Below are 27128 nucleotides of genomic sequence, written 5' to 3'. Positions count from 1 at the left end.
AATAATAATGGAACGTTATGAGACGGAGTTGTTTTCGAGGTGAATGCGTAGCCGGAACTACATTCCAGACACGAATGCTGGGCGGAGTGATTTCAAAAGCTAGTTCTGAGTATTTGCTTCATGTATTGTAATGTTACATAATTATACGTTATTATCTCGTAGCGTGGTGAATGTGCAGGTCACAACTTGTCCACCAGAGTGTTTTGGAGTTGTTGGATTGTGTATTTGATGAGTTTGATGAGGGAAAGGCGGAAATACAGTGCGCTGTGCAGAGCTCACGTCTCTGTCCCGCCAATCTAAAAACAGCTTGCACTGACAATTAAAGGTAATGAACCTACTGCTAAGACTATAGGGATTATGGCAATAGGTGAATTAGCCAAAATGTTGAACTATCCCTTCAAGATGAAACTCTGAACATAATCTGGTCGGGACCAGGTTATTTTCAGCGTCGTGGTACCATGTTAACTAATGAACACAAAGCCTGGCTATGTTGAGCCTCCTTCATAGTACAGCCCTCTGGTGGCCATCACCTTCTTCTGAAACCACCGGCAGATAACTGTCTTGTTACTGACTATTAAACCTGTTAAATTGAAGTGGTTAGAAAGTGTGTGTGTGTGTGTGTGTGTGTGCAGGTGGATTACTCAGGGTCCAGCGTCTTCACTCCCAGTGGTCCCAGTAGTTTCTTCTCAGCCACGTCCAGAGCATGCCAGGCTCTGTCCACTGTGAACAGCTCTGGAGCCTTAAACAAGAAACGTCATGTCAGGCAGCCAATCACAGTCTGTCCACACATCACTCAGCCAATCAATCGATAGATATGATAATGATAAAAACATCAAGTTGCTAGACTGGGTGTCCACCTACCACCACCATGGCGATGGTGAAGTTGGGTCTCAGCTGGTAGTCGCACCAGGGGCTGGAGGCTCCGTAGCTGTCTTTGTAGATGCCCTTCTTATGCACCAGGTCAGGGTGTTTCTCGTTGGGGTCCTTGGGGTCGCCTGACACCCAGAACCCGTTCTCAAAGGAGTTCTGGAGCTGCTGGTTCCACTGAGAGTAAGAGATGAACACTTCTTTACCTGGAACAGAGGAAACAGCTGCTGTCATTCAGAGAGAACACAGACGACATGTCACTGCGTGTGTACAGTATGTGTGTGTGTTTATTACCGTCTCTGTGTACTTTAACTCCGTCATAAGGGAACAGTCCTTTGCCATGGAGCTCCACCACCCAGCGAACAGTAGATTTACTGAGACCAACGATCTCCACAGCTGCTCCGTCTCTGCTCAGAGTCACAGAGAACCAGTCACCAACTGACTTCATAACAACAAATATACATGTCAACACTCTATCTATGAATGTATCATCACTTGAGCAACAGACGTCATTTGGGGGGGAAATCGTAGCCTTTTCATAGTGGTCTTAACTGTGACCAGTATTCTGACCTCTGTGGAGGAAAGAATCTTTGATTTCAACTCATGTTTTGTCCAGTATTATCATCATTTATTCCAGAAGCATACTGCATTCACTTGGGGAAAAAAAACACCTAATTGTTTTTGAGTAATTTATTTTTTGGAATATTTTTTTTTCAGTTTTTGTGACTAACTTTTCCCCCTGTTTTTCGGAGTAATTTTTTTTCCCGTTTTTTGTGGTAATTTATTTCCTCCCGTTTTTTTAAATCTTTTTTTTCTGACTCAAAGAGAATTCAAAATCTCACGAGAAGCTTAGGCCTACCTGCAAGTAACGTTTCATTTTGCTGCGGTCGAGCCTCCACTTCATCATGGATCTGTTAGATCTATAAGATCCATATTAGATCCATGATATGTATATGCTCCACTTCAAAAAATACAGTCGAGGTATCCCCGACATTGTTTTGCACTAGGCCTACATGTATATAGAGCCTGTAAGGACAGGTGCATGATTTGCAAGGGGATGCAGATTTTCACAGGAAAAGCCCACTCATTTTTCTTATTTTCCCTGTGTTCCCTGTAAATTCAGATTGATATTGGAAGGAGACTACTGTCATTACAGAACACCACCCTCAGAGAGTGTCACCTTTATTTTGAAATCAGTCCTTACTTTACCTGCAGGTGGGAGTTTCTCATCCATCCATCTATCTCAATCTTGTTAAGTCAGAAAAACAAGATTTTTTTTTTCTCAAGTGAATGCAATACTCTTCCATATTTTATTGTCCTATCACCTTTTCCAAAGTCAAATCTGACTGAACACCATCTTGTTCTGCTTAAGACACTAATAAAACGTATTGAAAAATTACATAAGATACTCACTTACAATCATGTCAATGAGAAAAACAAAAAAAACGAATAGTGGTGAGAATGTGGCTGCTGTGGAGCAGATGGTTGGAGGTGATGTGTGATATGTGTGTGTGTGTGTGTTACCTGGGTGTAGCAGGCATTCCTCTGTTCCTGGCTCTCTCGCTCTCTCCCATCTTGTCCATCCATGTGCCACAGTTGAAGCGGTTCCCTCCACTCACAAAGCCTGTGGCTGGGTCCACCTTAGCAGACACATTGAACCCTGGAGGAGACAGACACATCATTATACACTACCCTACATGTTCAGTCTGTCACGCACACACACACACACGCACGCGCGCGCACACGCACACACGCACACACACACACAGCTTCACCTTCATCTCTCATGTTCATGTCGATCTTGGATCCAGCATTTCTCTCTCGGTACGAAATTCCCTGCAGGTGGCGCTGCAGAGCCTCCTGGATCACATCATAGAGAGGCTGCTCCTACACACACACACACACACACACACACACACACACACACACACACACACACACACACACACACAAATAAACTATAGTGAGTAAACTCTGACAATGTTGGTTACAGGTGGTGGTGGTTTCAAAACCTACACTGAGGTGTGTGTGTGTGTGTGTGTACATACCACCTCTCCAGGTTTGCAGGGCTCACAGTCATCAGTGGGGTACATGCGTGTTACCGGGCAGCGGAGAATCTCGTGTCCTTGAGGAACATGGTTTGCGTAGTCCTGAGCAAAATAACATCATGACACCATGACATCATTCTCCTGATTCATTTATTTAAAGGTACATTGTGTAGGAATTACTCCCATCTAGCGTTGCGGTTGTATATCACAAGCAACTCAATCGTATTTTTCATGCTGCATTCACATGAAATTGGGCAGACGGACGACAGCCGCTGCACATAATGGCATAAACAAGCCTCTATGTAAACAAGTGGTCCGTCATAATGAGGCAAAGCAATACACGTGACAATATGTTGTCATGGCGATGTCGTATTGTTTACCTGACCCACGTTTTATCTGCTTTCTCTCGACTTCTGTGACTAAAATGACATCTGGTTTGTTACAGATGTTCGTCTGCCCGACTGCACGTGAATGCAGCAGTAGATGGAGGGTTGTGGAGTATGATGGTGGTTCATTTAGAGGCTGTACCTGGATGCACTGCAGCCACCACCACACAGCATCACGGCAGTTGAATCTGGCACAGCGACCCTCGCCCAGCAGATTGGGGATCAGACCGTGACGCAACGTCCCCGCAAAGGCCAGGATAATGTTACTATGGAGACCAGCGGATGAGAAATCAGAACAGTTCTATATGTGAGTTGAGTTAGTGTGGGCTAAACTCCATTATCTGAACCAAATCCTCATCAATTAATAATCAGCTCCGACACAAGTTGCAGATCTGATGTCACCTTTCTGTAAAACTCTCAACACATTCTACTAAAACACACTGTGCACCATGATGCACTGGTGATGCACTGGCCAACACAGGTAGCAGAAGATGAACACAATTAAAGCACAAGAAGGAGATGAACTGAGGAGGAAGAGGAGGAAGAGGACCAAGACCAGTCATTTCAAAGGAAATTGGAGCAACTGTAAAAGAGCAAGTTCTTGTTCATGTTCTCCTTCATCCACTTTTCTTCTGAAATGACTGTTCTCTGTCTTGTTCTGGCCCTCATGTCTTTATGATCATGTACTTATCATTTGTCTCAGGTTTTAGTGTTTGTAAATTCTGAAACCAAAGATGAAATACTTTATAGCTCACAGTAGGTCAGACTGTCACTGAGCTTTAAAGAATGAACATTTCTGGAGCTCTGTGCTCTGATCACAGTTTCCATTCTTCTCTGAGTGCGTCATGAATGATCTGTGGTTAGAGTTTGATTTTGTGCACAGATAAAAACTGTTTTAAGGTGTGCGTGTTCAGTTTTGCAACAAGAATCAAGAGGTTTGGCCAAAGTAGTCTGACTATTGAGTTGTGTGTTTTGATGCTTTCAAGAAATGTGTTTTAGCCGGTGATACATGAAGGTTTGGTTGTTCTGGGACAAATGGTGTCTGGGTAACTGATAGAGATAGTACAGTAATGCAGCTGTATCCAGTCTCCTCTACAAAGTGTTATAGGAAGCGTCCATGCACACACACCGAGCCTCAGTGTGTCTTCCAGTGAGCAGCATCAGTCCTCTGAGAGCGATGAAGGTGTCTCTGCCCCAGCAGCGGAATATTCCAGAGGAGAAGTGAGGAAGACCTGGAGAATCCAGACAGATCAGCTTCCATACAGAGTGTATACTGTAGATATTCATTCTGAAATCCTCCAGACGTGACAGTTTTCTGACACTGTGTGTATTAAATGTGTTTCTACCTGCAGCCAGAGAGACACAGCACTGCTCCTTCTGGCCTGTGATGGGACTGATGCGATAGGGAACGCCATCGAGCTTCTCAGAGACGGGGGGGAGGGCAGGGAAGCGTCCCACTCCACACATCTGAAGTGAACCGAGCGCCAGGTGACGAACGAAGGTGGAGCCGTTCTGGACAAAACTGTTGCGACAAAAAAAGCAAAGTGCAACACATCAGTGTCAGGTTTAACATTCAGATCTCAGTGACACAGCTACCGGCGGGTCTCCCACCTGGACATCTGCTTGTAGGTTGCATCTAGGGCTGTGACGTAGGTTGAAACCAGTATGGCGTCAAAGTAAGAGGGGATGAGGTAGCGTGGGATGTGCTTCAGGTAGTTAAACATGGCTACCAACCACTGACCCACCTGTGGAGCCACAGTAACCACAGACACACTTTATTGTTGATCTGCTTATCTTCAAGTAGGTAAAACCACAACTATTCGTGTAGCTAAGAAAATGTCTCACTTGAGCCAGAGGTCCTTCTCTGTGGACCAGTCTGTTGGAGACAAAGTCAATGAGCCAGTCTCCTTGTCTGAGGTTAGAGCACACTGGATGTCCCAGGTCATTGTTTGGACGCATGTCGGCCAACACTGACATCAGACCTGCAGAGAGACCACACACACATTCACACACAGGAACAAACGCCTGACCTGCTGAGTCTGTCTGATGACCTCACACAACTCCACGTCAAATAACTTTCTGGCTCCATGTCTGGTGATGTTTTTTTTTGCTGTACTGTAGATGCAGTATGAAACCTGCTGTCATATATCATGTTATTCCATATGTACCTTGCAGTCCAGCATATTTGAGGCTCTCCCATCCGGGGATGCTGTAGCAGCCTCCTCCGTCCTCCTGTTCCTCTGAGTCACAGCGGAACAGCAGGACGTTCAGGTCGGCCAGCGTCAGCTTGGACATCAGCCTGAGAAAAGCACACCACTTCAAAATGAAAGGCCACATTTGCTGCTTCACCAAATGAAATACTGTCTGTGCTGATTTTTCCTTATCCCACTCAGTAATATATACACTGCCTATAAAAAGTATACACCCATTTGGATGATGTCACCTTATCAGGAATCGTGGTTGAGATACTTTGACTTTTTTTAACAAGAATTTAAATTTTTTTTATAGTAGTGACAACTAATGTAGAGTAATGAGATAGTTTGTTCTAATCAGACCTCATGTGTACTCACTGTGCCAGAGGCTTCTGCATCACATCAGGTGGGTTTTCATCTACGACGCTGCCTCTCTTGTATTTTGGGCTGAACTGGGAGAGGTAATATCTCAGCACCCCCACCAGCTTCTGGGCTTTGGGGTCCAAACTCACCCTGACAGGAGGAGAGCGAGAGACAGGACATTAGTCAACAGGCGATAAGACTGAGAAGGGAAGAAGCTGTGCAGTATACTCTCTGCAGTTCTGAGCGTGTGTGTGTGTGTGTGTGTGTGTTGTTTACCTGAAGGCGATGACGCTGCCAGGGGTCAGCTTCTGAAAGTTGATCTCCTGCACAAACTCTGAGCGACCTTTAGAGGTCGCCCCGCCCTGCTTCACCACTGTGCTGTCCTGCAACTGGGTCACATATTGGAATGATTTTATTATCAATGAGTTCCTTGTTTTCAATAACACTAATGAGCCTAATGACAATCTGAAGAAATAATATTTACAGAGATATGCTCTTTTATTTCCACAGTGTATTCTGGCATGCCGTTGATGAAGCTGTTATGCTTATTATAGCTCCCAGCATGCCTTTCCACTGTCCTCGCCTCCAGCACCACTTCCTCTATCTTCCCTAGAGAGAGGAAGAGAAATAAGAACATCTAATCTGGTTATGTCGTTCAAGCTGAATTAGAAATAAAGACAGTGTAAGAAAGAGAAAGAAACACATACATACAAAGGTAATTAATGATAAATAACAAATTAAATATTCATTGATTTCTAACATGAATGTGATCATGTTATACCAGGTATGAACATGGGTGGGACGGTGGCGTTGTACTGGTGGTTTTTGGGGTTCCAGAAGGCGGTCCTGCACACGGCCACCACAGACTGGTGGGTGCTGGGACAGTGACGAGTCACTGCAACAACATCTGCATCAACCTGGTCCACATACACCTAATGAGAAGGACGCACACAGGTTAAACTGCTGCAGACAGGTGACCTCTGGGAAATGTAGTACACAAATACAACAGTTCTGATAAAGCACTGGCGCCTTCATGGTTATGCTGATGTTGTGTTGTGTCCATGCAGCACACACACCACTGTCCTGTACCTGTATGAATCCCTGGGCAGCCAGTTCCTGGTGCAGCTTATTGAGAGCCAGTTTCCCTGCTATGATGCCAGTGTGGGGTCCAACCTCACCAGCGGAGGAGGGGGCTGCTGAGGGGTTCCACTTGGGGTAAAAACGCTCTTCCTTCACCACAGAGATCTACACACATATATAAACACACAGATTGACACAAAGAACTGTCAGGACTGTTTGTTAAAGCTACAGTTGGCAACAGTTATTTAGTCATATTTGCTGGAGCTGTCACTATATTCTGATAGTAGGACATGAAATGCGTCATTTATGAAACATATATCAGCATATCTCTGATTGTTCAATTAATCAATTGATTTTGTGGTTGTTAGATTCTCTTATATTTCAAATTACAGGTTAAAAATACTGAATACATTCAAACCTGCAAAGTTAAGTGCGAGAACAGCTGGGTGGCCGTATCTCTGGTAGGTTGCATTACCAGATGGACACTTCATCAGCCAATCAGAATTGGCATAATGAGGGAAGTGACTCTGAGGGTCACAGTGTGACTTGTTATGATACTCTCACTTATGTTATTTAAAGAAACAAGGTAACATACAGGACCTTCATTTTTGAACTCTTGAGATTTCAGCTCTTTGACAAGTAGAAAACCACAGAGAAAGGTAGAAAACAAGTGTTAAAAAGGACATTGCTGCAAATGACCAAACCTTTTACTCATACTACAGAAATGATGGTGTCTTCATCTAAACTTGAATGCAGCTTCTTTGGTAGTTAAATGGTTGCTGTTCAGCAGTCAAAACAGGCTGTAAAAATGCTGAGATTGAATCAGCTCACTTGTTACTGTGATGCCGAGGCTTTTTTTTATCTGGATTTTCAAACTGTTTTCAAAACTCTTCATTACCCACCCATAGATATGGTTGACCTGCTCAGAAATACTGTTGAACCAATCTGTGTATGTGTGTGTGTGTGAGAGTAACCTGATGGGGGACCAGTTCATCATATCCTCTGGTGGAGCCTGTAGCACAGCAGGCCATAGAGACAATAGCAGAGCTGGGCAGTGAGTCCAAGGCCGAGCGCAGCTGCAAACACAGGAACACTGACTCTAGTACAGCTCAACTTTTTCAACAAACATGATGCATTGTATAACGAGTTATCAGCTTCCTACCCAACCCCGATCCCAACAGAGACCCACCTGGATGGGACACTCGTTGTCATGAGTTACATCAAGGAACATGGCGTGGGCGATGGTGGGCATAAGTGGGCGGAGACTGGGCTGAACAAAGGCTCCCACCGGCTCCCCTCCGTAGCGATAGACCAATCGGCCCTCCTCGTGGCTGTCGCCAGCCGACATGGCCTCTGTGGACAGGGTGGGGGGTTAGAAGGGGTTGGTGAGACGGGGAAGGGCTGCAGCACCCTGGGTCAGTCCACATATTCAAGTTTGGTGCAGTTCTGGCCATATTCCAATCTGACAACACAAGCCTGACTTTAGTTTTTTTTTTTTAAATACACACAGGATCAAAAACTAACAACCACCAAAAGCTGGAATCAAACATTACATGCAGTTTGTAATTGAATTATTTTTTCTTCCTGTTCTCTGTGCCTGTAGAGGTCCAATCAGTGATCATCATCACTGGCTGGATCATCATCATCATTATTAGTACTATGAATTCTAATTTTTCTCAGCTCATAAAGCAAAAACAACTTAACAAACAACTGGATTCTCATATCATCTAGTCTACTCATGTTGTTATCAATTTCACACATGAGCTCATAAATCAAGTAACCAAGCCTGGTGTATGTTTATGGAGTGCCCAGCATGGCTATGGAGTCTAGTGATATTTTGGATTTGTTCAAAATCTGCTCATTACAATTCTATGAATAAAGCTGAGTAATGTTTGACTAAAGTGGACGTGACCTTGAACGCCTACAGAGCTTTTACGCAGCTCTGATTTTTTTTTACACATGTGATATCAACTTATGTCAAAGTGTGTGTAACACATGGTTACCAATTCAACAGCACTTCACACATACCGTATGGTATTTAAATGCATGCAAGATGCTTGGGCCCTGATGACTGCCAGCAGCAGCTAGATTCTGTCTTATGAGTGATGCTTTCAGTAGTTCCTGCCTGGTTTTCTTGGATTCATTTTGTAGCTTTCCTTTTGTCATTAAAACATAATCTCTGTCTTGTAATGTTACATTATTATTTCATAGCGTGGTGAATATGCAGGTCACAACTTGTCCACCAGAGCGTTTTGGAGTTATTGGATTGTGTATTTAGTTTGATGAGGGAAATGTGGAAATACAATGAGCCTCTGTTGCGTTAGCTGAGCAGCTCGCATCTCTGCCCCGCCGATCTAAAAACAGCTTGCACTGACAATTAAAGGTAATGAACCTACTGCTATGACTATAGGGATTATGGCAATAGGCAAATTTGCCAAAATATTGAAATATCCCTTTAACAGATTAGATTTCTGGTTAAGAGCATAGTAATACATGCCATATAGGGATGCTAAGTAAACTACTAGCTGTGTGTGGGTCAATTAATGGTACGGTGGCAGGAATGGTGCTGACACATAACAGGTCACATGGCTGACTACAGTACTAACTACTACTATTTACTAACCACCCAAATGTACTTTCCTAAAGACAATATGCACAAGCAACATAGAGGCCTAGTCAGTATGTCTACTCTCTACTTGGACAGTCACCATTATGCACTGTACGTGTAGGTGGATATAACGTGTGTGCATTACCTCGTATGAGTGATGAGATCCCTAGCTTGGTAACGAAGATATTATCCAGCTCCTCGCTACCAGTGAACAGTTCAGCCACCACATACAGGTTAGGACACACTGTTCTGGCCACGTCCAGCATGAACTGGTCAACCACAGCAAGGCAAAACACCGAAGAGCAAGAGGTGAGTGTGGGGAGAGAGGTGGGAGCGGGGCAGAAGGTAAGGAGCAAAAAAGTTTGGGGAAGAAGAGGGAGGAGAATTCATGTGGAAGGGACACAGCCAGTTAGTGAACACGGCATGCAGTCATACAGTCCACCAAGAGGGTGAGAGTACGGAGAGACAGAGGGAGGTGTTTGGGTTTGAAAAGGAACAATGCAGAACGATGCAGTGAAAAAGAGAAGGAAGAGAGAAGAACATCACGTTAGCTCGTGCAACAGTTTTGTACCTCGTATAAGGCTGCTTATTCCCAGCCGGTTAACAAACACATTGTCAATGAGCTCACTTCCTGTAAACAGTTCAGCTATCACATACAGATTGGGTCTGACCGCTCGGGCAGCATCTAACATTGCCTGGACGAGACAATACAGCAGCAGTACAGACAGGGAGAGAAGAAGAGTCTGTTGTTAACAGGGTTACGCTGACAAACGATACGCTTCTACCATCATACGTACTGTAAAGTAGACACGGTGACCAGTTTAACTCCTGGGCGTGAGGCAGCCGTGGCTGTGCTGACCCAAGTTGTCAATGCAGTTCTATAAAGCTGCAGATTATCCTTAATAACTACCACAAGCTCTTTGTCACAATTTCTCTACATGGAAGTTTAAAAATCCCAATATGGATTTCTATGGTTTATTCACCCACATAAATACTGTACTTGTAGAATGTCATGCACTACAGTGTAAGAGGCTGACCCATGTCCCATGTTAGTTGAAACCACTATTGTACGTGTGTGTGCGTGCGTGTTGAGTCAACTCCATGAGTAATCAGATCATCTCTAAGGTTGTACTGTGAAATGTCTTCCTACTTTCACCTGTTTTGTTTGGAGTGTTTCCTTGTTTTGATGGTGCTGATGATATTATTATCATGATGCTGCTTAACATGAGGGATTTCTAGTTTCTGATCATGCAGGTTTGGCTTGATTCCTCAACCGCTCATCTCTGCACAGTCCAAAAAGTATAGAATGAACCCAGTCGACTGTCTTAACTCTGCTGCTTCTGCATCTGACGAATTGTTGATTTATTTTTTCTTCCTTTTTTTATTTTGAGGTCCAAGCCCCTTGAGATGCATCATGTCATTTCTCACAGCAAGGTCCTCAAAGGATTGGAAAGCAACACTGATACAATGTAAGCCCTGCATCTCCAGAGTTAGACTGTGATAATACCTCAGCAACATGTAAAGGTGTAGAGTGGCAGTTATCCAGTCGGACTCCGTGGAAGTATTTGGCTGTGATCTCAGTGTATTTCTTCATGTGGGCCCACAGGTATGGACAGTCCTCAGGTCCGTTGCCATAGCGCAGTTTCACACTGTCACCCCAGCAGATGAGCTCGCGACGTATGTACACGTTAGAGCCTACAGAGAGCAAAGATACACTTTAATGCTGATTTCCTATATGAACTACTTACAATCTAAAAGGGGTTAGATTCTCAGATAGGCGAGTTATCCTGTTTGTGTACCTGGCTCGGCAAAGTTGCGCAGTGGATCGTCGCTCATCACCCAGCCGTTGTGAGCCAGGAAGTGACAGGTCTTGTCTGGCTTGTCCAGCAGCTGCATTTCCTGCTCCAGAGTCAGGTCCTGATACGGGTACATGAAGTACCTGAGACAGACAGATGAAAACACTCTGATCCACCAATACAAGACTTCCCTTCACTACTGGAACTACCATGAACCTTTCCCTCTTATCTGATTCAGTTTTGCTGTTTCTACCTGGCTAGAACTACTCTGTATAGTACACAAAGTGACTCTTTTCTCAATTTCATGAGGGAGAAAAAGGCTTTTATTGAGACTGAAGCTGAGACGACTCAGGTACAGTGTTTCTAGAAGCACACTAGCACTAAGAGCACTCACTATCCACAAAGCACTGGGGGCTCTTTGTGGCTTCTCCAAGTTTTTACATGCTGTATAAAGCAGGTAGTTGATGGCATCATCAGCATCAATGTCAGCCTGGCATGTAGACTGAAGCAGATCCAGGCATAAAGCCTCAGTTCAGAGCACTGGGCAGAGACTCTGGTGTAAACAGCACTTTAGAGCTTGCATAAGAAATACATATCTGCATTGTTGTCTTGGACCCTTGAGGCAAATATGGATGTCGTTGCTTAAAACTGAAAATATATTTTCATCTCTCTTGTTTCTTGTCTTCTTTCCTCTGTCTCCTCCTTTTTCCAGAAATCATGGTGTTTCCCAGTTGAAGCACTAACTGCATCTGCACTAGCAACTGTCAGTAGCTCTTCTATTTTCTATTGACTCTGGACAGGACACAGGCATGGAAAAGTATGGATATATTTTAACCCTTATAGCAGCTGTATGTGGTTTGGTGGTATTTTATTTTATTTTTCATGCATCAGAAATCATAAGTCCAACTCTATTTTCTGTCTCAAATAAAACTCTTACTTGGTAACCAGAGGGTTCTTCCTGGTAACAGGACCCAGTTTGGGGCCATGACCGGCCAGGCGCTCATACACAACATTTCCCACAATGCAGTTGGCAGCCTGGAGGGAAAGAGAGGGATAACATGATAGAAAACCATTTAATGATAACCCTGAATGCTGAATGCTCCCCTCTACATGCTAATACTATCTATGTTCTGATATTAACACTGTACTGAAGAGTACAATGGATAGTGGATAGTGTCAAATCCACCTGACATGAGGAATTTTTTCCTCATCGACTCCACTGGGAGAAATGACAACGGCTGTTGGTGCCATTAGCCGTGTTTGGTGCTGAAGTCCACATATGTATGGTACACAACATGTTACCTCACCTGCTCCTGATGCTGCATCACAATGCGGTTCTGTTCTTCATTCAGCTCGTTCAGCCTCCCTGTCAGCCAACCACAACACTCCTCAATGTGATTTGGGGAAGAGCTACAGAGACAGAGAGAGAGGAAACATGCTCTGTATACTATAAACTGTATGGATACATATAAAGGCATAGGTCACTACAATCCCCCAGGTCTGGATTACTATCATGCTGTTGATACATTTCATTAGAACTCAACTGCATATGTTAGCTTTCCAGTTCATAATCTATCATAATCATACAAATAATTTTATGAACAAAAGGTTAGGGCTTTTTTTTAAAGTTAATTTAACGAAAGCCACTGCTGCGAAAGACACATACATTAACTTGACCTGACGTAAATGCATGAAAGAACTAAATACAAAAAAAACAGGCAGCAAAACCAACAGTACAGCATGTTGTTGTGACTCAGACCTTTGAGGTACAAATGTCTCCAGAGCAGAGTCCATGTCCACTGTGTTGCCGTAGCGACGGTACTGTGGGTCATGGATGATCTTTAGGCCCATCTTGCCACCAGTCTTACTATGGTCTGGTTTGGTGCCTTTAATAAAAACAGAGGCATGTCAAGGATAATTTTAAGTAAGTATTAAGTATTTTAAGAGTGCTGCCATATTTAGGCCTTCCTGGATACACATTTGACATGTGTCCATTTCATCTATGGTCTGACACCATTATTGAAACGATTATGTAGTTTGCAGCAACACTATATTGAGGATTGCTGATTTCCAATACATACCATTCTGCAGTAGGACCCTGAACTTCTCCACAGCATTAGCCACTTTGACCTGGAAGAACTCCCACAGTTTGATCTGAGGATACACATCCTTCCACAACACACTGCGGATGACCTGATACACACAAATCAACAAATAAGAGAGAGAAGAAAACCCATGTGATATCACATGTTGCCGTTAATAAAAAAGCTGTTGTTACTGTGCAGTAGCTGTTATTGTTTGCAAACTGTCAGAAAAAAAGAAACACTTAAAGGGATATTTCAACATTTTGGCAAATTGGCCCATTGCCATAATCCCTCCGGTCATAGCAGTAGGTTCATTACCTTTAATTGTCGCTGCAAGCTGTTTTTAGATCGGCGGGGCAGAGACACAAGCTGCTCAGAGCTACGCTACTGAGGCATATGGTATTTCCGGGTTTCCCCCATCAAACTCATCAAATACACAATCCAACAACTCCTCAACACTCTGGTGGACAAGTTGTGACCTGCACATTCACCACGCTATGAGATAATAATGCCTACATAGCGTTACCTGAGCAGCTTGTATCTCTGCTCCACCGTTCTAAAAACAGCTTGCACCAACAATTAAAGGCATTAGGTAACAAAACTACTGCTATGACTATAGGGATTATGGCAATGGGCGCATTTGCCAAAATGTTGAAATATCCCTTTAACATTAGCAGATATCATTGAGAGTTTAGCAAACACACCATTACACAAAGTTTAAAAAATATATATTCAACATGTCAACATACCAGAGGTGAGGTGATATTCACACTAATTAATGCTACAAATCCCTCTGGTTCTGGTTGTTACACACAATCAAGAAATGCCACTTGGTATTATTCTGCTATACCAAGTGTATTTATGATGTACAGTGCTTGGCCGAGTTGTGTGAGCTCACATTCAGCTGGCCTTCATTGGTAATATCAGGGGGAAGTCCTTGAGCCGTGTAGCGCCCGTCTGCCACTCTGGTGGTTAAGTGCCAGATGGCTCTGTCTAGGACCCAGGCTGGACGCAGGTGGGGAGAGTTAACCAGGTTGTAGCCACACTCTGGATGTTCATGTATCCACCCACTGTTGGCAGCTGTAAGGGAAAAGTTGAAACAATGAATTGAAACCACCACCATGAAGCAGTTTTACAACCATGTGCAGTGATTTTTGTCAGACTTTTTTTTAGGGATCTGTAGACAATTTGATACCAAGTCAAAGTGTAAATCAGCCGTTACTCCATCTAACCTTTTAATCAGGATCATTTTACTGCTCGACCTTTTCTGAGAGGGGGAGAGAGGACGAGGTCACGAAGGCAGACGGGTGCACAAGAAACACATGGTCCTAGACTTACAGCTGAGTTGACTAAAGTCTCAGAAAAAGATGTGAGTGACTAGTCAAGTTGGCACCAGGAATACAGTTGCTTAAACTAATTATTAATATTGTATTAACGTACAACCTGAGCAGAACGCATGAGAAAGTAAGGTGGTAAGTGGGACAGGTGATTTGGTAATTTGATCTAGAAACTGAAACTAAGGTCGTATGTAGGCTTAGTCTAAATAAACGGGCTGTGACCTCTTGACCAGAGCAGTGGAGTATTGCATCATCACATTCCATGTTGACAAAATGCCACATTGAAGCTAGCACAGTTTATGTTAGCAACTCTCTACAAACCAAAGGGATATTGTTCACCTACAGGAGCTGTGATACTGATCAAAGTGTGTATAATTTTAATTCTAATTGAGTTTTCTGAGAATCCTCTGTTCACATTTCTATTGAACAGGTAGATGTATCATTTATCATTAGCAGCATCACTTGTCTTACCATGAACCTTAAAAGTAAATAGCAGGTGAGAAGCAAAGTGAGTGCAACAACTCTTCAACAGTGTTTCTTCAATCCAGTAACGCAACCTGATACTTGAAAAGAGAATCAGGTTGCAATGTAATGTTCTCAATGTAAATCTGACCCTGGACCTGACCACCCATCCTTTTTTCTGTCTAGCTTTCAAATGTGTAATGAAATAATCAAAGTTCACTTTTTTTTGTAATTCTTCAAAAAAAAAGAAAAAAGAATTTAATATATATTTCTGGGGCTTTTTTGGCCTTTAATGGACAGGAGAGTTGAGAGAGAGACAGGAAATGGGAGGCAGAGAGGGGGGGGATAACACGCAGGATAGGACCGCTTGGCACGGGTTTCGAACCAGGGTCGCCTGCAGGACTAGCCTCAACACATGGGGCGGGTGCTCTACCAACGGAGCTAAACACCGCCCCATTCTTCAAGAGTTTTTAATGGTAGTGTTCAAGACATATTGTTTGTGCAGTTTTAGCTTGCGGAGAAGGTTTTTCCAGCAAGTGTATCTGTAAACAGACACGTGGAAGCTCATTGATAATGGCACTCCACCAGTAATTGATTCCCTCGTTAGTGCGGTGTATATGTTAGTGTTAAGTAAGTAAGGTTTATTTATATAGCACCTTTCACAGATAAAATCACAAAGTGCTTCACAATAAAATAAAATACAACAGTAAAAACATAAAAATACAATGAATAAAACAATTTAACACATTAACTAAAAGCTTTCTTAAATAAAAAAAAAAACAGGTTTTAGCTGTTTTCTAAAAGAGTCCACAGATTCAGAGCATCTTAGAGAGAGAGGCAGGCCATTCCAGAGTTTGGTCTGGTCTTAAAGTGCGTGTGAGGAACCACCAACAACTCTGACCTGACGACCTCATAGTACAGGCAGGTACATAAAGTTTAATCAGGTCAGAGATGTAAGGGGCTGCTTGACCATGTACGGCTCTAAAAGTAAGGACCAGAATTAAAACGAAAATTGATTCTAAATGGACTGGTAACCAATGCAGGGAAGCTAAAACAGGGGTGATGTGTGCTCTTTAGTGAGTGTGAGTTAAAAGCCGTGCAGCTGCATCCTGTACAGTCTGGAGAAGGTCAACCTCTTTAGGCAGGTAAAAAGGCTGTTACAGTCTAGACGAGAAGAAATAAAAGCATGAATGACCATCTCAAGTTCAGCTTTTGACACTTCATTTTGCAATGTTCCTCAGGTGGAAAAGGCCGTTTCTAATTAATTGTCTGGAGTGCTCTAGCGACATTGCAGAATCAAGAATGACACCCAAGTTTCTGAGGCTTGGCTGAACAGATACGCCTGTCATTACAAAGGCCTGTCAATATTCTGACATTGTGCAGGAGACGATAAAAAGTCAATCAGCATCACTTTTAATTATTCCCACCTCTGTTCATCCGTCACTGCCAAATAGCATATACGTGCACATGTCCCTTGAGCACCAATAGGCATGTTGTAAAGGCACTTCACCACTGCTAGATTATGAGCACTGCCGCTAGAATTTCACACGGCTACTGCCGGTATCAGTGAACTACTGTACTTATGATTTTAGTGTGAGAACGACAGCACCTGATGTTATCTTGGAATTGTTTTGAGTCATTTACCAGTGGATCAAATCCTCCTGGACACTCTCCTCATTCTTCAAAGTTAGAGCAGCATGACTGTTTTGTTGAATAGAGCAGAGTGTAATGAGCAAGCAGCAGTGTAGTGGTAATGAAGCAGTGTGGTGGGGGATGGACAGGGGGAGGGAAGAGATAAAGATGCTCTGCAGAAAACTACATGGTATACGCTGCATAATGATTGCCATTCATCATCCAAATGTGTCACCTTAGTTTCTGGCAGCTAACTGCAGATGTATTGAGACCTGTCATCATAAAACATCAAAGATGTCTAATGTTTTGATTTGTGTGGTTACTAGGGTTGGGCCGTAATACGGTCATAAGGTATACCGCGGTATCTTAAAATAGCAACGGTATCAGTTTTGTTACCGTCATTTAAAAAACCTGCAATGCACTCATATAGGGGCCTGATATACTGTATTACATACTAAATATAATTGATTTTACTGCCTAAAGTGTGTGTTAAGCACGTGTGTGGTTGAGTTTTCAGTTTTACTCCAGTAGTATCATGTTTTCCTTTCAGGAGACGTTTGAATAACAACTTCTGTTCTGCAGATGTTTTTTTTGCCAATGTTATAAAAACACACACAGAGACGCTGTTACAGCTGCGTTGTGATGTGGCTCAGCTGATCAGCGCTGCGATGGAGGTTAGATCTTCTAATGTTGGACTCATTTTATAAATACAAAGTGCAGCCAAACAGCAGGCTGAAGAGAGACGAACAGCAGAGCTCCTCTGACAGCTCCTCTGTGCAGCTGCAGGTGAATCGGCTGGAGAGGCAGCGCTGTCATTTTCTTTCTTTTTTTAAGCAGCGCCATCCACATTATATTTTAGCTATTTGTTAATGTTGGTAATGTACATGTTTTGTTATTGTTTCAGTACGGTATTCTTATACTGCGGTAAAATGTGGAGGAGGTTTAACTGTATCAACATGTGGATACCACCCAACCCTTGTGGTTACTTCTGTGCATTGTGGTGGATATCAGCCATCATTTACAGGCTTCAGACCAGGGGGAAGGTTTGAGGTTAAACCCCAGACATGCTTTAGTGTTCTTACAGTGCTGGCTTAGTGTGTATGCCACTGAAGGTACTGTATGTTGAAGCAAGTGGACCAATGGCATGGGAAGTATGATTTTCTTGATTAATCAAGTGACTGTTTAGTTTATAAAATGTCTGACAATAGTGAAAAAGTTTCCAAAAGGCCAAGATAACATCATCCTGCCAACAAGCCAAAATACAGATGACGTCTGGCTCAATGTTGGACATGACAAAGAAACACATTTACACATTTTAGATGCTGGAGGAAGAAGTTTGGACCAACTTGCTGGAAAATAAAAGAGCTGGACACATAAATATATACATAATAACATACTCACCAGTATGATTATACACCACATCAGTAATGCACATCATGTTCCAGTCTTTCCTCATCTTCTCTACCAGGGCACCCACATCTTCCCAGCCGTAATTGCGACCCGTTGGGCTGAACTCAGGGCTGAAGCTCAGCTGGTCGGCTAAAGAGTAACAGGACCTCGACTCTCCTAGGGTCTGCAGAGGAGTGAGGTGGATCATGTTGTATCCTGGGAGAGAAACAAGGACACAGTTATTAAAACATACTTGGACAGCATTAATGTAGAGTGAGCCGGTCGTTATGGAGAAATAAACCCCGACAGGATGAATAGAACCCCTCTGCTTTGTGTCAGGTTTTCATTCATCCTGAAGGGGTTTATTTTTCCATAAAGACCAGGCACACTCTACAGCATCCCGCTTATTACACGGCTTACGAGTGAAATAAAAAATTTGAGACACAATGCTGATCAAAATTTGACTTTTATTGATTTATAAACTGCATCATTTAGCATATAAATCTGTCCATCGTGTAAGTCCAGTCACTTTTCCTCTGTTTTGCTAACCCTCCTCCCAGACGTATGCATTTGTTTTCAACAAAGCCGTTGAGAAATCAATCCGTGAAACACAATCGATTCACATAAATATCGCAATATGTTTTTTGACGATTTTTAAATCGATTATGTTTTTATAAATATTGTGCAATGTGCATTTGTTAGCCTCTTTTACATACAGAGAGACCAGGTTTTGAAAAGGGTTTAAGTTCACTTTATAATGGAGTATGTTAATTTATAGGCTCCTACAGTATTTGTGTGCAGATAAATGTTAAAAATGCAGACTAAAAATCGAGAAAATCGGCAATATCGTAGAATCGCAATTTAAATTGAATTGCCATCCAAAAAATCGTAGAAGAATCGAATCGGGAGAAAAGCATATCGTCCCAGCCCTAGTATGTATATTGTAGTCTTATCTGTTATGCACAGGAGATTGCGGGTTACAGGGCTTGTTTGTGTGGCGGTGCGGCAGAAACGAGAGCTGGGACACCGGGTCGAAGGCAGAGAGCCTCCGTTCTCCCTGGAACAAGTTACAAGTCATTGATTTAACAGGACTCTGGAGCTGTTTAATTAAGGTAAAAATGAACCCTAAGGTAAATATCCTGCATAGTTCCTCTTTAACCTCTTTTCCTCTTACTCTGATCAGATCGGCACAAGTGCGCCCCGTAAACCGCAATCTCTTCAGATTACGATATCTCGACAGATAAGACTACACAAATATACACATCATAACATGTATATGATAATCCACTGATCCACTGACTGATTATCAAAGGCTTTGTTGAAAACAAATGCACACGACGGGGAGGAGGCTTAGCAAAACAGCAGAGAAGTGACCGGACTTGCAGATGCGCCAAATGATGCAATTTATAAATCAATTAAAGTCGTATTTTGATCAACATTATGTCTCAAATTAATTATTTCACTCATAAGCCGTGTAATAAGCGGGATAATGTAGAGTTAGTCAGTTGTTATGGAGAAATAACAAAAAACCTCAGTTACTCTACATTATCCCTTACATACAGTAACATTCCATGCTGTATAATTCGATAAAAGTAAAGGTAACAAACATTCTGTATATTGAGAGACCCTGATAAGGTGTAACAGCTGCATTGGTAGTAGAACTAAAGTCAAATACTAAAACCAAAGACTGGCTGTCAATATAATGCAGTGACTTCAGATGAGCTCTAGGGTTCCTCTCCTGTTTCAGACGGGGATCCTGGTCGTCTTTCTGTTTTAGTCTCTTCTGTACTAGAATTAACTTATCACTGCCATACAGTAGATGCAACAGTCATAGAACAAGACAAGAAGTGGAAACCTCAACCTTAGACATATAAGGACATATATTATCCAGTAGTAAAACTAGACTAACATTTAAGAACTTAAAGAATGCCATGCACACTTAACCTTTTATTATCAGGAGTAGCAGCATAGAAGGAGGAGGAGGACCTGCTGTTTTAGATTTATATACAAAGGCTTGGAGAATAAACCTTCAGAGTGTGACATCTATATTTGCACAAAAACTAGACTCGATTTTAAAAGTCTTTAAATTATTAGTAAATAAAAGACTGTATGTGTAGGGAGGGATAAGTGAATATGTGTGTGAATGGGCGAGTGTGAAAAGTAGTGTAAAAATTGTTCAGCTCCACATGAGTAGGTGGTGTGCCACTTATCAACATGTGAGCACCTGGTGAGAATACACCATCTGTGGTTGATCTACTGGCTCACTAGAACAAACTGTCAAATGTAACATAAAACACATACAGTAGGTGGTCAGATAAATAATGTTCCATAAAGTGACAATATTGACACCAGATCCAAGATATGGCCATGATTATGTGCAGGTCCTGTAGTATGTAGATTAATAGAATGTTACAAAATACAGTCGCTTGTCTTTATGAACATTCAATTCACCAGCTACAACGACTCTCTCAAATGAGAAGGTAGAAACTCAGACAATTCAAATAAAAGCAGAATTAGTTTTTCCTGAATATGGGCTGTATGCATTTCTCTGCGTGAAGCTTTGATACTTTGTTTTATAGTTGATTTTGATATGCTTATTTACTTTATTTTCCTACCAGGCTGTTATCCAGACCAGGACTCATCTGACCTGTATGGTACTAAACACACACCTGACTCCTTGGCTACTCTCAGTCTATCAGGCCAGTCATCCAGGTGTCCCAGGCATTTGGCCAGGTAGGTCTGGATGGTGATGCAGTCCATAGGCAGGACGTGGTTGTCTGCTCCGACACGGAGAACAGGATCCACCACGATGTATCCTGCTCCTGACCGCTCCGTGTCCCTGCAACACCAGAGGCATTTACATGATGGTTAGAGGCTGAGGTGGAAGTGTTTTTTGTAGTACTTGAAACACACAATTAGTATGAAGGGCAAGGCAAAGCAAAGACAGACAGTGCAGATGGCAGGAAGTGACCGGCGGGATGTGGACCAGGGCCAATCCAAATCCATTTCATCATGTTCAGTTCAAACAGAAAACCACAGGGCCGTGCTGGCATGAACTTCATGAACCACACATACAATCAACAGACAACAGCTGGATCTGGGTCATGTGAACAGCTTTCTGTTGTTTGTGTAATTACACAAAATCTATTTACAAAATGACATGATCGCTCTTCCACTACAGCTCAGTACTCAGGTGTACTTTATTACCTCCTATATTACCTCACCTGCCTTTCTAGAATATTTCAGGCAAAACTAATTGAGATGCTGATGGTAGATATGAGAGAATAACACACACTGCTGGTAATGAGCGTCTCTGAGGAAAGCAATGAAATGAAGCCACAGCAGTGTAAAGAAAACCATGGGCTTCAGATGGCAAGAAGACGAAACTATACACTGAAAATCTAAAAGCTTAGAACTAATTGACCAATTTCATTTGAATGTATTTGTTTTGCTTTTATATTTTGCAGTTTTGAGTTCATCCAGAGCTGAATTAACTTCATTGTGGGAGAAAAAAAACTACATTATACCACTCCAACACACAGGAAATTAACCCGAACCCGACGATTAGTCATAGAAGGGACTCCCAAAGTGATCCTTCTGTGAGGGCCATGGGATGTTGCTGTATGGTAGCTGTTAATCAGGAAGTCTTACCCACGTCCAAAGTAGTACTGATAGGACCCGGCGGTCTTGAGGTCCAGAGCACAGAATTTATCAGAGTCATCTTCCTTCCCTGATGGGTAGTTCCACTCTAAAACACGGAACTTGTTGCGTTCAAACTTCTGCCCTTCAGCTGGGTAGTTGGTATGCACCACCACCCTCCGGCCCTGGAGACTCGGACCCAGACGGAACTGCAGTTCAAAACCTGAGGACACAGAGAAGCTTTGCTCATGACTCGCACAAAAGACAACAAAATAAAAGACGTGTGACCGGGCTGAACGGTGGTGGTGGACCAGGCAGAACCAGGACATTAGGACAAATTAAAGACACCGATTTGTGGACGACCTGCTCTACCTGCTGAGCCACAGCAGCCCATACACACAAATGCAAGTGTAATGAGTTACTAGGGCTGCAACTAATGATTATTTTCATTATCAATTAATCTGTCGATTATTTAAATGATTAAGTGATGGTTTGGTCAACGAAATGTTAAAAAATGTTGAAAAATATCAATCAGTGTTTCCCAAACCACAAGATGACGTCCTCAAACCAAAGAGAGACTCAGTTTATTGTCATAAAGGAACAAAGAAACCAGAAATATTCACATTTAAGAAGCTGGAATCAGAGAATTTTGACTTTTTTTCTTTAAAAAAAAAAAGATTAATTTAATAATCAATTATTGTGCGATTAATCGATTAATTGTTGCAGCTCTTTACAATTACAATACATAGACATACACCAGTTTAATACCAGAATCTGTGACCAGTGAAGACAGTTGTGACAACACTTCTAAGGTAAAGTTTTACAAAACAACAAAATCAGATGGTGTAAATGACCAATACGTTTAATGTGGTGACTATTTACTGAGAAAAGCCAGCAACCAATACACACCACATTCAGCTATTTCAGTTTGAACCTGTGGTTACCATGAGTCTGGACATGTTTGAAAGGGTTCATTCAGTTTGTGCACCAGTGTGTAACATACAACAGTCAAACTGATGTCTTCTCTGCTTCTACCCTGGCTGGTCTGACCTGTACAGAGCCACTCAGACACACAGCTCTGCCCCCTGGGAAATGAACAAGAGAAATACCTCACACAACAGCCGACTCACACTGAATCACAGCGTGATCTATGAGAAATGTCAGACTTCCTGGTCCCTGACAGTTGGCTATATTTAGTCCAGTTTCATAGGCAGCTCACAAAATCCCTATCAGGTTCAGAGCGCTGTTAATGTCAAGAGGAACACTTGTCTCCTCAACACACAGCAGGCAGCTCCTTCTTTCCCCACACACACTAACAGACAGGCCTACACTGAACTAGACTCCATGTGTAATCAAACATTCTCCCTAAAACATACAGAGAACTGTCCACATCAGGATTTGAGAGAAGTTGATGGTGATGCTGTTCATCACAGACAATACAACCACTAGTAATAGAAAATGATCAAATGCACAGTTTGAGACATGTTTGCATGGTGATGCATGCTAAAGAAGAAGCTCATTGTTGCAAGATTGTTGGTGTTAATCCTGCGGCAGGATTGTAATTATGGTGAAACACTGAATTGTGCTTTAAGAACACTGTGTTCCTGCCAACAGTAAGATTTCATATGTGACTTCATAATGAGTCTCACAGTATCACTGCATCCTTTTCCTCTGTAAATGTCATAGTGTTAAGTATGTAAGTGTCCATAAAACCACCAAGTCATCAAATATTAGCAAGTGGTTATATCCATGTCCCTTGTTCCATAGTTTGATTTTTCCCCAAATTCCGTTTTTTCCATTTTAATTTTTGGGAATTCTGTTTTTTTACTTTTTACTCTTGTTTTATGCCAAAAAGAGTGTGTTTTTAATGTTAATGACTAAAATGTACACTAATATCTAAATAGAAATTATTTTAAATTTATCGAGGTAACAAACAAACAACACTTGTCCTTCATAACTTAACAACAAATACTGCATGATGCAACATAACACAGCAATATAAGTACTTCAAGTACAGTACCAACAAAATATTAATGTTTGAGCTTTATACTGTTTCCAGTAAAATAAATATATTAGTTTAAAAAATAACTTCCTTGTTTTTCACATGGCTTTTGGACAATAGGTGGTCATTGCATGTATTTTTACACTTCCAGTCAACAGAATGTTGGCAGAATTTGCAAAACAACAAGTATAGTTACTACCTGTACTTTTTTGGGAAAGTAACTAGTAACTCTACAACTTAGCAACTGAATTACTACATTATAAAAGTAACTAATTACCAGGAAAAGTAACTATTGCGTTACTTTTCTAAATAAAATGCTCAAATATGTCAAAGTTCTTGGACTCGCCCCCCTAACCCTCTAACCATAACGGAGGAATACTGAGTTTTTTGGTTAGTTCCATATAAGCGGCTTTTTCTGACTAGTTGATGGACTGAAAAAAAATGTGTATAACGTACACTTCAACTGGTGTATTATTTGACTGATGGTGACACAGCAAACACAGAAGACAGCTGATGGACCTCAGTGTTTAAAGAGGATCCAGGAAACCAGGGAGGACTTTCATCATGGAGCAGACTTCAGAGAGATGGTCCGAGTGTTTTTTGGCCTAAAACATTCTGGTCTGCTTTTTGATTCAGTCTATACTTTGTTCTCTGAGCCATGGTGGATCTTGGCACTGACCGACCTGGTCACTGTCCAGTCACTTCTCATTTCCAATGACATGCATCATACATGACTTACAGAACTACACACAATGTTGTTTCAGCCAGCCTACAGTCATGTATGAAGAAAACCTGTGAGAAGACTTCCATGTATTATGACTGCACATTTTAAATTCTCAACAACACACAAAATATCAGTGTGAAAAATAGCAGTTAAAAAGAAGCTTTACCTTGTTCAAGTCTGAACAGCGTTCTTTCTAAATTCTCCTTCTCGTTCAGCATTAGGACTCTGATTTGCTTCAGGTGTTGTGGTAACATCTTGAGAAGATCTCTCCAATGTTAATGGATGCCCTGCCTCCTGCAAAGAGGAGAGACGTGTAAACATGACGCCTGCTTTCTCTGAATTCAGAGGAATTCACCCCCCCCACACACACACACACACACTTTGATCTGACAGTATATAATTCTGTCAACAGAAAGGATGGAGGAACTTCAACCCACTGGCTGAACTGTTGGTATGAGAAGTAGGCTATTTCCTGAGATGCATTGTGTGCCACTGCAATGCTCTACTTCTACACACTATTTGTTTTTCCTTTCTGCTATGATTGCAGCAGGGCCAGCCCTGTCAATACAAAGTCTATGACTGAGTGAGTGATAAGGTTTCATCATTGGTTTGACTGTTTGTGTAAGAAGAGGAGAAAGAGCAGACATATAGAGATGAAACCAGATGGCAACAGTGTCCTTAACAGCCAGCACACACTGAGCAAACAAAGTAGAGATGTACCTGGTTTTGATGTGGTATTGTTTTGCACTATGTGGTTGATATTAACCTTTGGTTTTGTCTAATTTGTTATTCTCATTTAGGTGGTTGAGTTTGGTTTATTAACTCATGTATTGGTTATCCTGTGTGGATTTTTGTTCATCTTGATTACAACAAAGGGTTAAATGTTTAAGACAGATTTTTAGACAGTTTCACGATTGAGAGATGAGTTGTGCAAACTGTTGTAACACTGTATGAGGATGTCTGTTGTAATCATCCACCACAATGTATGTGTGTGCAATATTATAGAGGATCAAGTTTTACAAAAGCAACAGATTTAGGTCTTTATATTTAGATCAGAGCCTTACTACATACTTGAACAGTCGCCTAGTTCAGTCTTCAAACTGTATTTTAGAATCATTATACAATGCTTCTGACTATTTGTGCTTTTTGATGTGCTGTTCTGTATACTTGCTCAATAAAAAGGGGGAAAAAAGAGAGCCTAGTTCGGTAGCACAGTGTCACACAGGGGCCCAGACATACACATAGGAGCGGACAGGGCAGTGAAAGCTGCTGCAGGCCGAGGAGCAGGTGAACGCATCCACAGTCACTGAACCCCAACGCTCCCTCTGAGTCTGCGCACTGCTCCGCTCCGATAGACACAAGGTCAGGAATCCAGCCCTTAATGTCACGCCACCTATTTATAAAACTCTTCTCAGTGCTCTTTGGTGTGTTTGGCACTTTGTGTCCATACCGACACAATGTGACAAACAGCAGTATAGCCGTACAATCACGGCCAAGACGACGGTAGATAATTATTCGCCGCGGTGATGCAACAGCCTCTGAAGCGACCGTCCTGCTGCACCACACAGTCACAGTTTAATGTTGTCTTCCTGTTAACACATAGGCTACATTATTCTCTATGAAACCTAATGCGAGAGGAGAGTGAGCGTCAGTAACCATTTAACAATTCGGCAAATGTATAACTTTAAAAAGCAATTCATCTTAATGAAAAGAGCATTAATAAGTTGTGGTTCCCGTATTGAGACAGTCAAGTCTCGTCTCAATGCACTGAAGTGGGCGGCGCCGCCGAGTCGGAAATTTGTTGAAGAAAGTAACATTGGGTCTTTGAGAGCATTTCCAACTAGTATACAATTGTTTCATGACGTAACATTATGAACGTGCACCATGAAGCACGGTAACGTTAAAACGTTACGTTACCGACAGTTAGAAATGAGTTAGAAATGATTACCAACGAGCTTGAATGTGCTGCTACTTCTCCACATTAACATGTTACCGCAAGTCACCGAGCGAGAAGCATCACTTTACAACGACCCAGCAGTTAGCTCAACTTATTTCACCTAGCTAACGCAGCTGGTAACGTTAGTCCACCCTGCGACCTGGCAGGCAGCCACATGCAAGACCCCGAGAAGCTGCACAACTCACAGTAGCGACATGACAGTGCAGAAGCGTTGTCTTTCACCTGTCAGTTGTGTGGTGAGTCCGTCACAGCAGCAGGAGAGCAGTTAGCAGCCACACTGCAGCTGGGGTTTTCCTGGACTGACAGTGACTGAGAGGAGGGGGCGTGGCCGGCTGCAGACCGAGCTGCTGTTGGCCCGTTACCGTAATAACCCGACAGCGCAACATCTGTCCTTATGTAATTGCATTAGCTGCATGATGAATGGGGTAAAGGAGAGCACTTTCCTAAATGCTGCTGGCGCTATATGCACTGTTAATTACTACTGGCAATAAGAAGAACAAACACCACAAAAGAAAATGAATTCACATCGAACAACAACACACCTGAGCCTGAGCTGGATTTT

The 27128-nt window shown here is 42.3% G+C and overlaps 1 protein-coding gene across 3 annotated transcripts in view; it reads right to left on the bottom strand.

The window, feature by feature from the left end:
• agla (amylo-alpha-1, 6-glucosidase, 4-alpha-glucanotransferase a) overlaps window positions 1-26848 on the bottom strand; it is a 28936-nt gene extending 2088 nt beyond the window's left edge. The window contains exons 1-32 of one of the 3 annotated variants that reach the window (XM_083991228.1): window positions 26789-26848; window positions 24776-24903; window positions 21896-22106; window positions 20914-21083; window positions 18257-18460; window positions 14323-14504; window positions 13422-13533; window positions 13100-13226; window positions 12648-12750; window positions 12278-12375; window positions 11344-11483; window positions 11052-11239; window positions 10116-10239; window positions 8126-8289; window positions 7911-8012; window positions 6946-7101; window positions 6638-6788; window positions 6341-6465; window positions 6133-6245; window positions 5872-6006; window positions 5470-5600; window positions 5147-5283; window positions 4913-5046; window positions 4648-4823; window positions 4431-4533; window positions 3444-3567; window positions 2916-3017; window positions 2643-2754; window positions 2392-2527; window positions 1162-1274; window positions 862-1073; window positions 642-739 (exon numbers count right to left, since the gene is read on the bottom strand). In XM_083991228.1, coding sequence (XP_083847354.1) covers window positions 642-739; window positions 862-1073; window positions 1162-1274; window positions 2392-2527; window positions 2643-2754; window positions 2916-3017; window positions 3444-3567; window positions 4431-4533; window positions 4648-4823; window positions 4913-5046; window positions 5147-5283; window positions 5470-5600; window positions 5872-6006; window positions 6133-6245; window positions 6341-6465; window positions 6638-6788; window positions 6946-7101; window positions 7911-8012; window positions 8126-8289; window positions 10116-10239; window positions 11052-11239; window positions 11344-11483; window positions 12278-12375; window positions 12648-12750; window positions 13100-13226; window positions 13422-13533; window positions 14323-14504; window positions 18257-18460; window positions 20914-21083; window positions 21896-22106; window positions 24776-24863 — 4271 coding nt within the window. In that variant the 5' untranslated portion in view covers window positions 24864-24903; window positions 26789-26848. Of the gene's footprint in view, window positions 1-641; window positions 740-861; window positions 1074-1161; window positions 1275-2391; window positions 2528-2642; window positions 2755-2915; window positions 3018-3443; window positions 3568-4430; window positions 4534-4647; window positions 4824-4912; window positions 5047-5146; window positions 5284-5469; window positions 5601-5871; window positions 6007-6132; window positions 6246-6340; window positions 6466-6637; window positions 6789-6945; window positions 7102-7910; window positions 8013-8125; window positions 8290-9689; window positions 9814-10115; window positions 10240-11051; window positions 11240-11343; window positions 11484-12277; window positions 12376-12647; window positions 12751-13099; window positions 13227-13421; window positions 13534-14322; window positions 14505-18256; window positions 18461-20913; window positions 21084-21895; window positions 22107-24775; window positions 24904-26751 lie in introns of all 3 variants that reach the window. The other 2 variants (XM_083991227.1, XM_083991229.1) reach the window with 2 other exon arrangements.
• Window positions 26849-27128: the final 280 nt, after the last annotated feature.

This window comes from Trachurus trachurus (assembly GCF_905171665.1).
Source record: "Trachurus trachurus genome assembly, chromosome: 17".
Taxonomy (NCBI): domain Eukaryota; kingdom Metazoa; phylum Chordata; class Actinopteri; order Carangiformes; family Carangidae; genus Trachurus; species Trachurus trachurus.
Note: the sequence above shows the minus strand (reverse complement) of the source record. Positions and strands in the feature narration are given on the sequence as shown.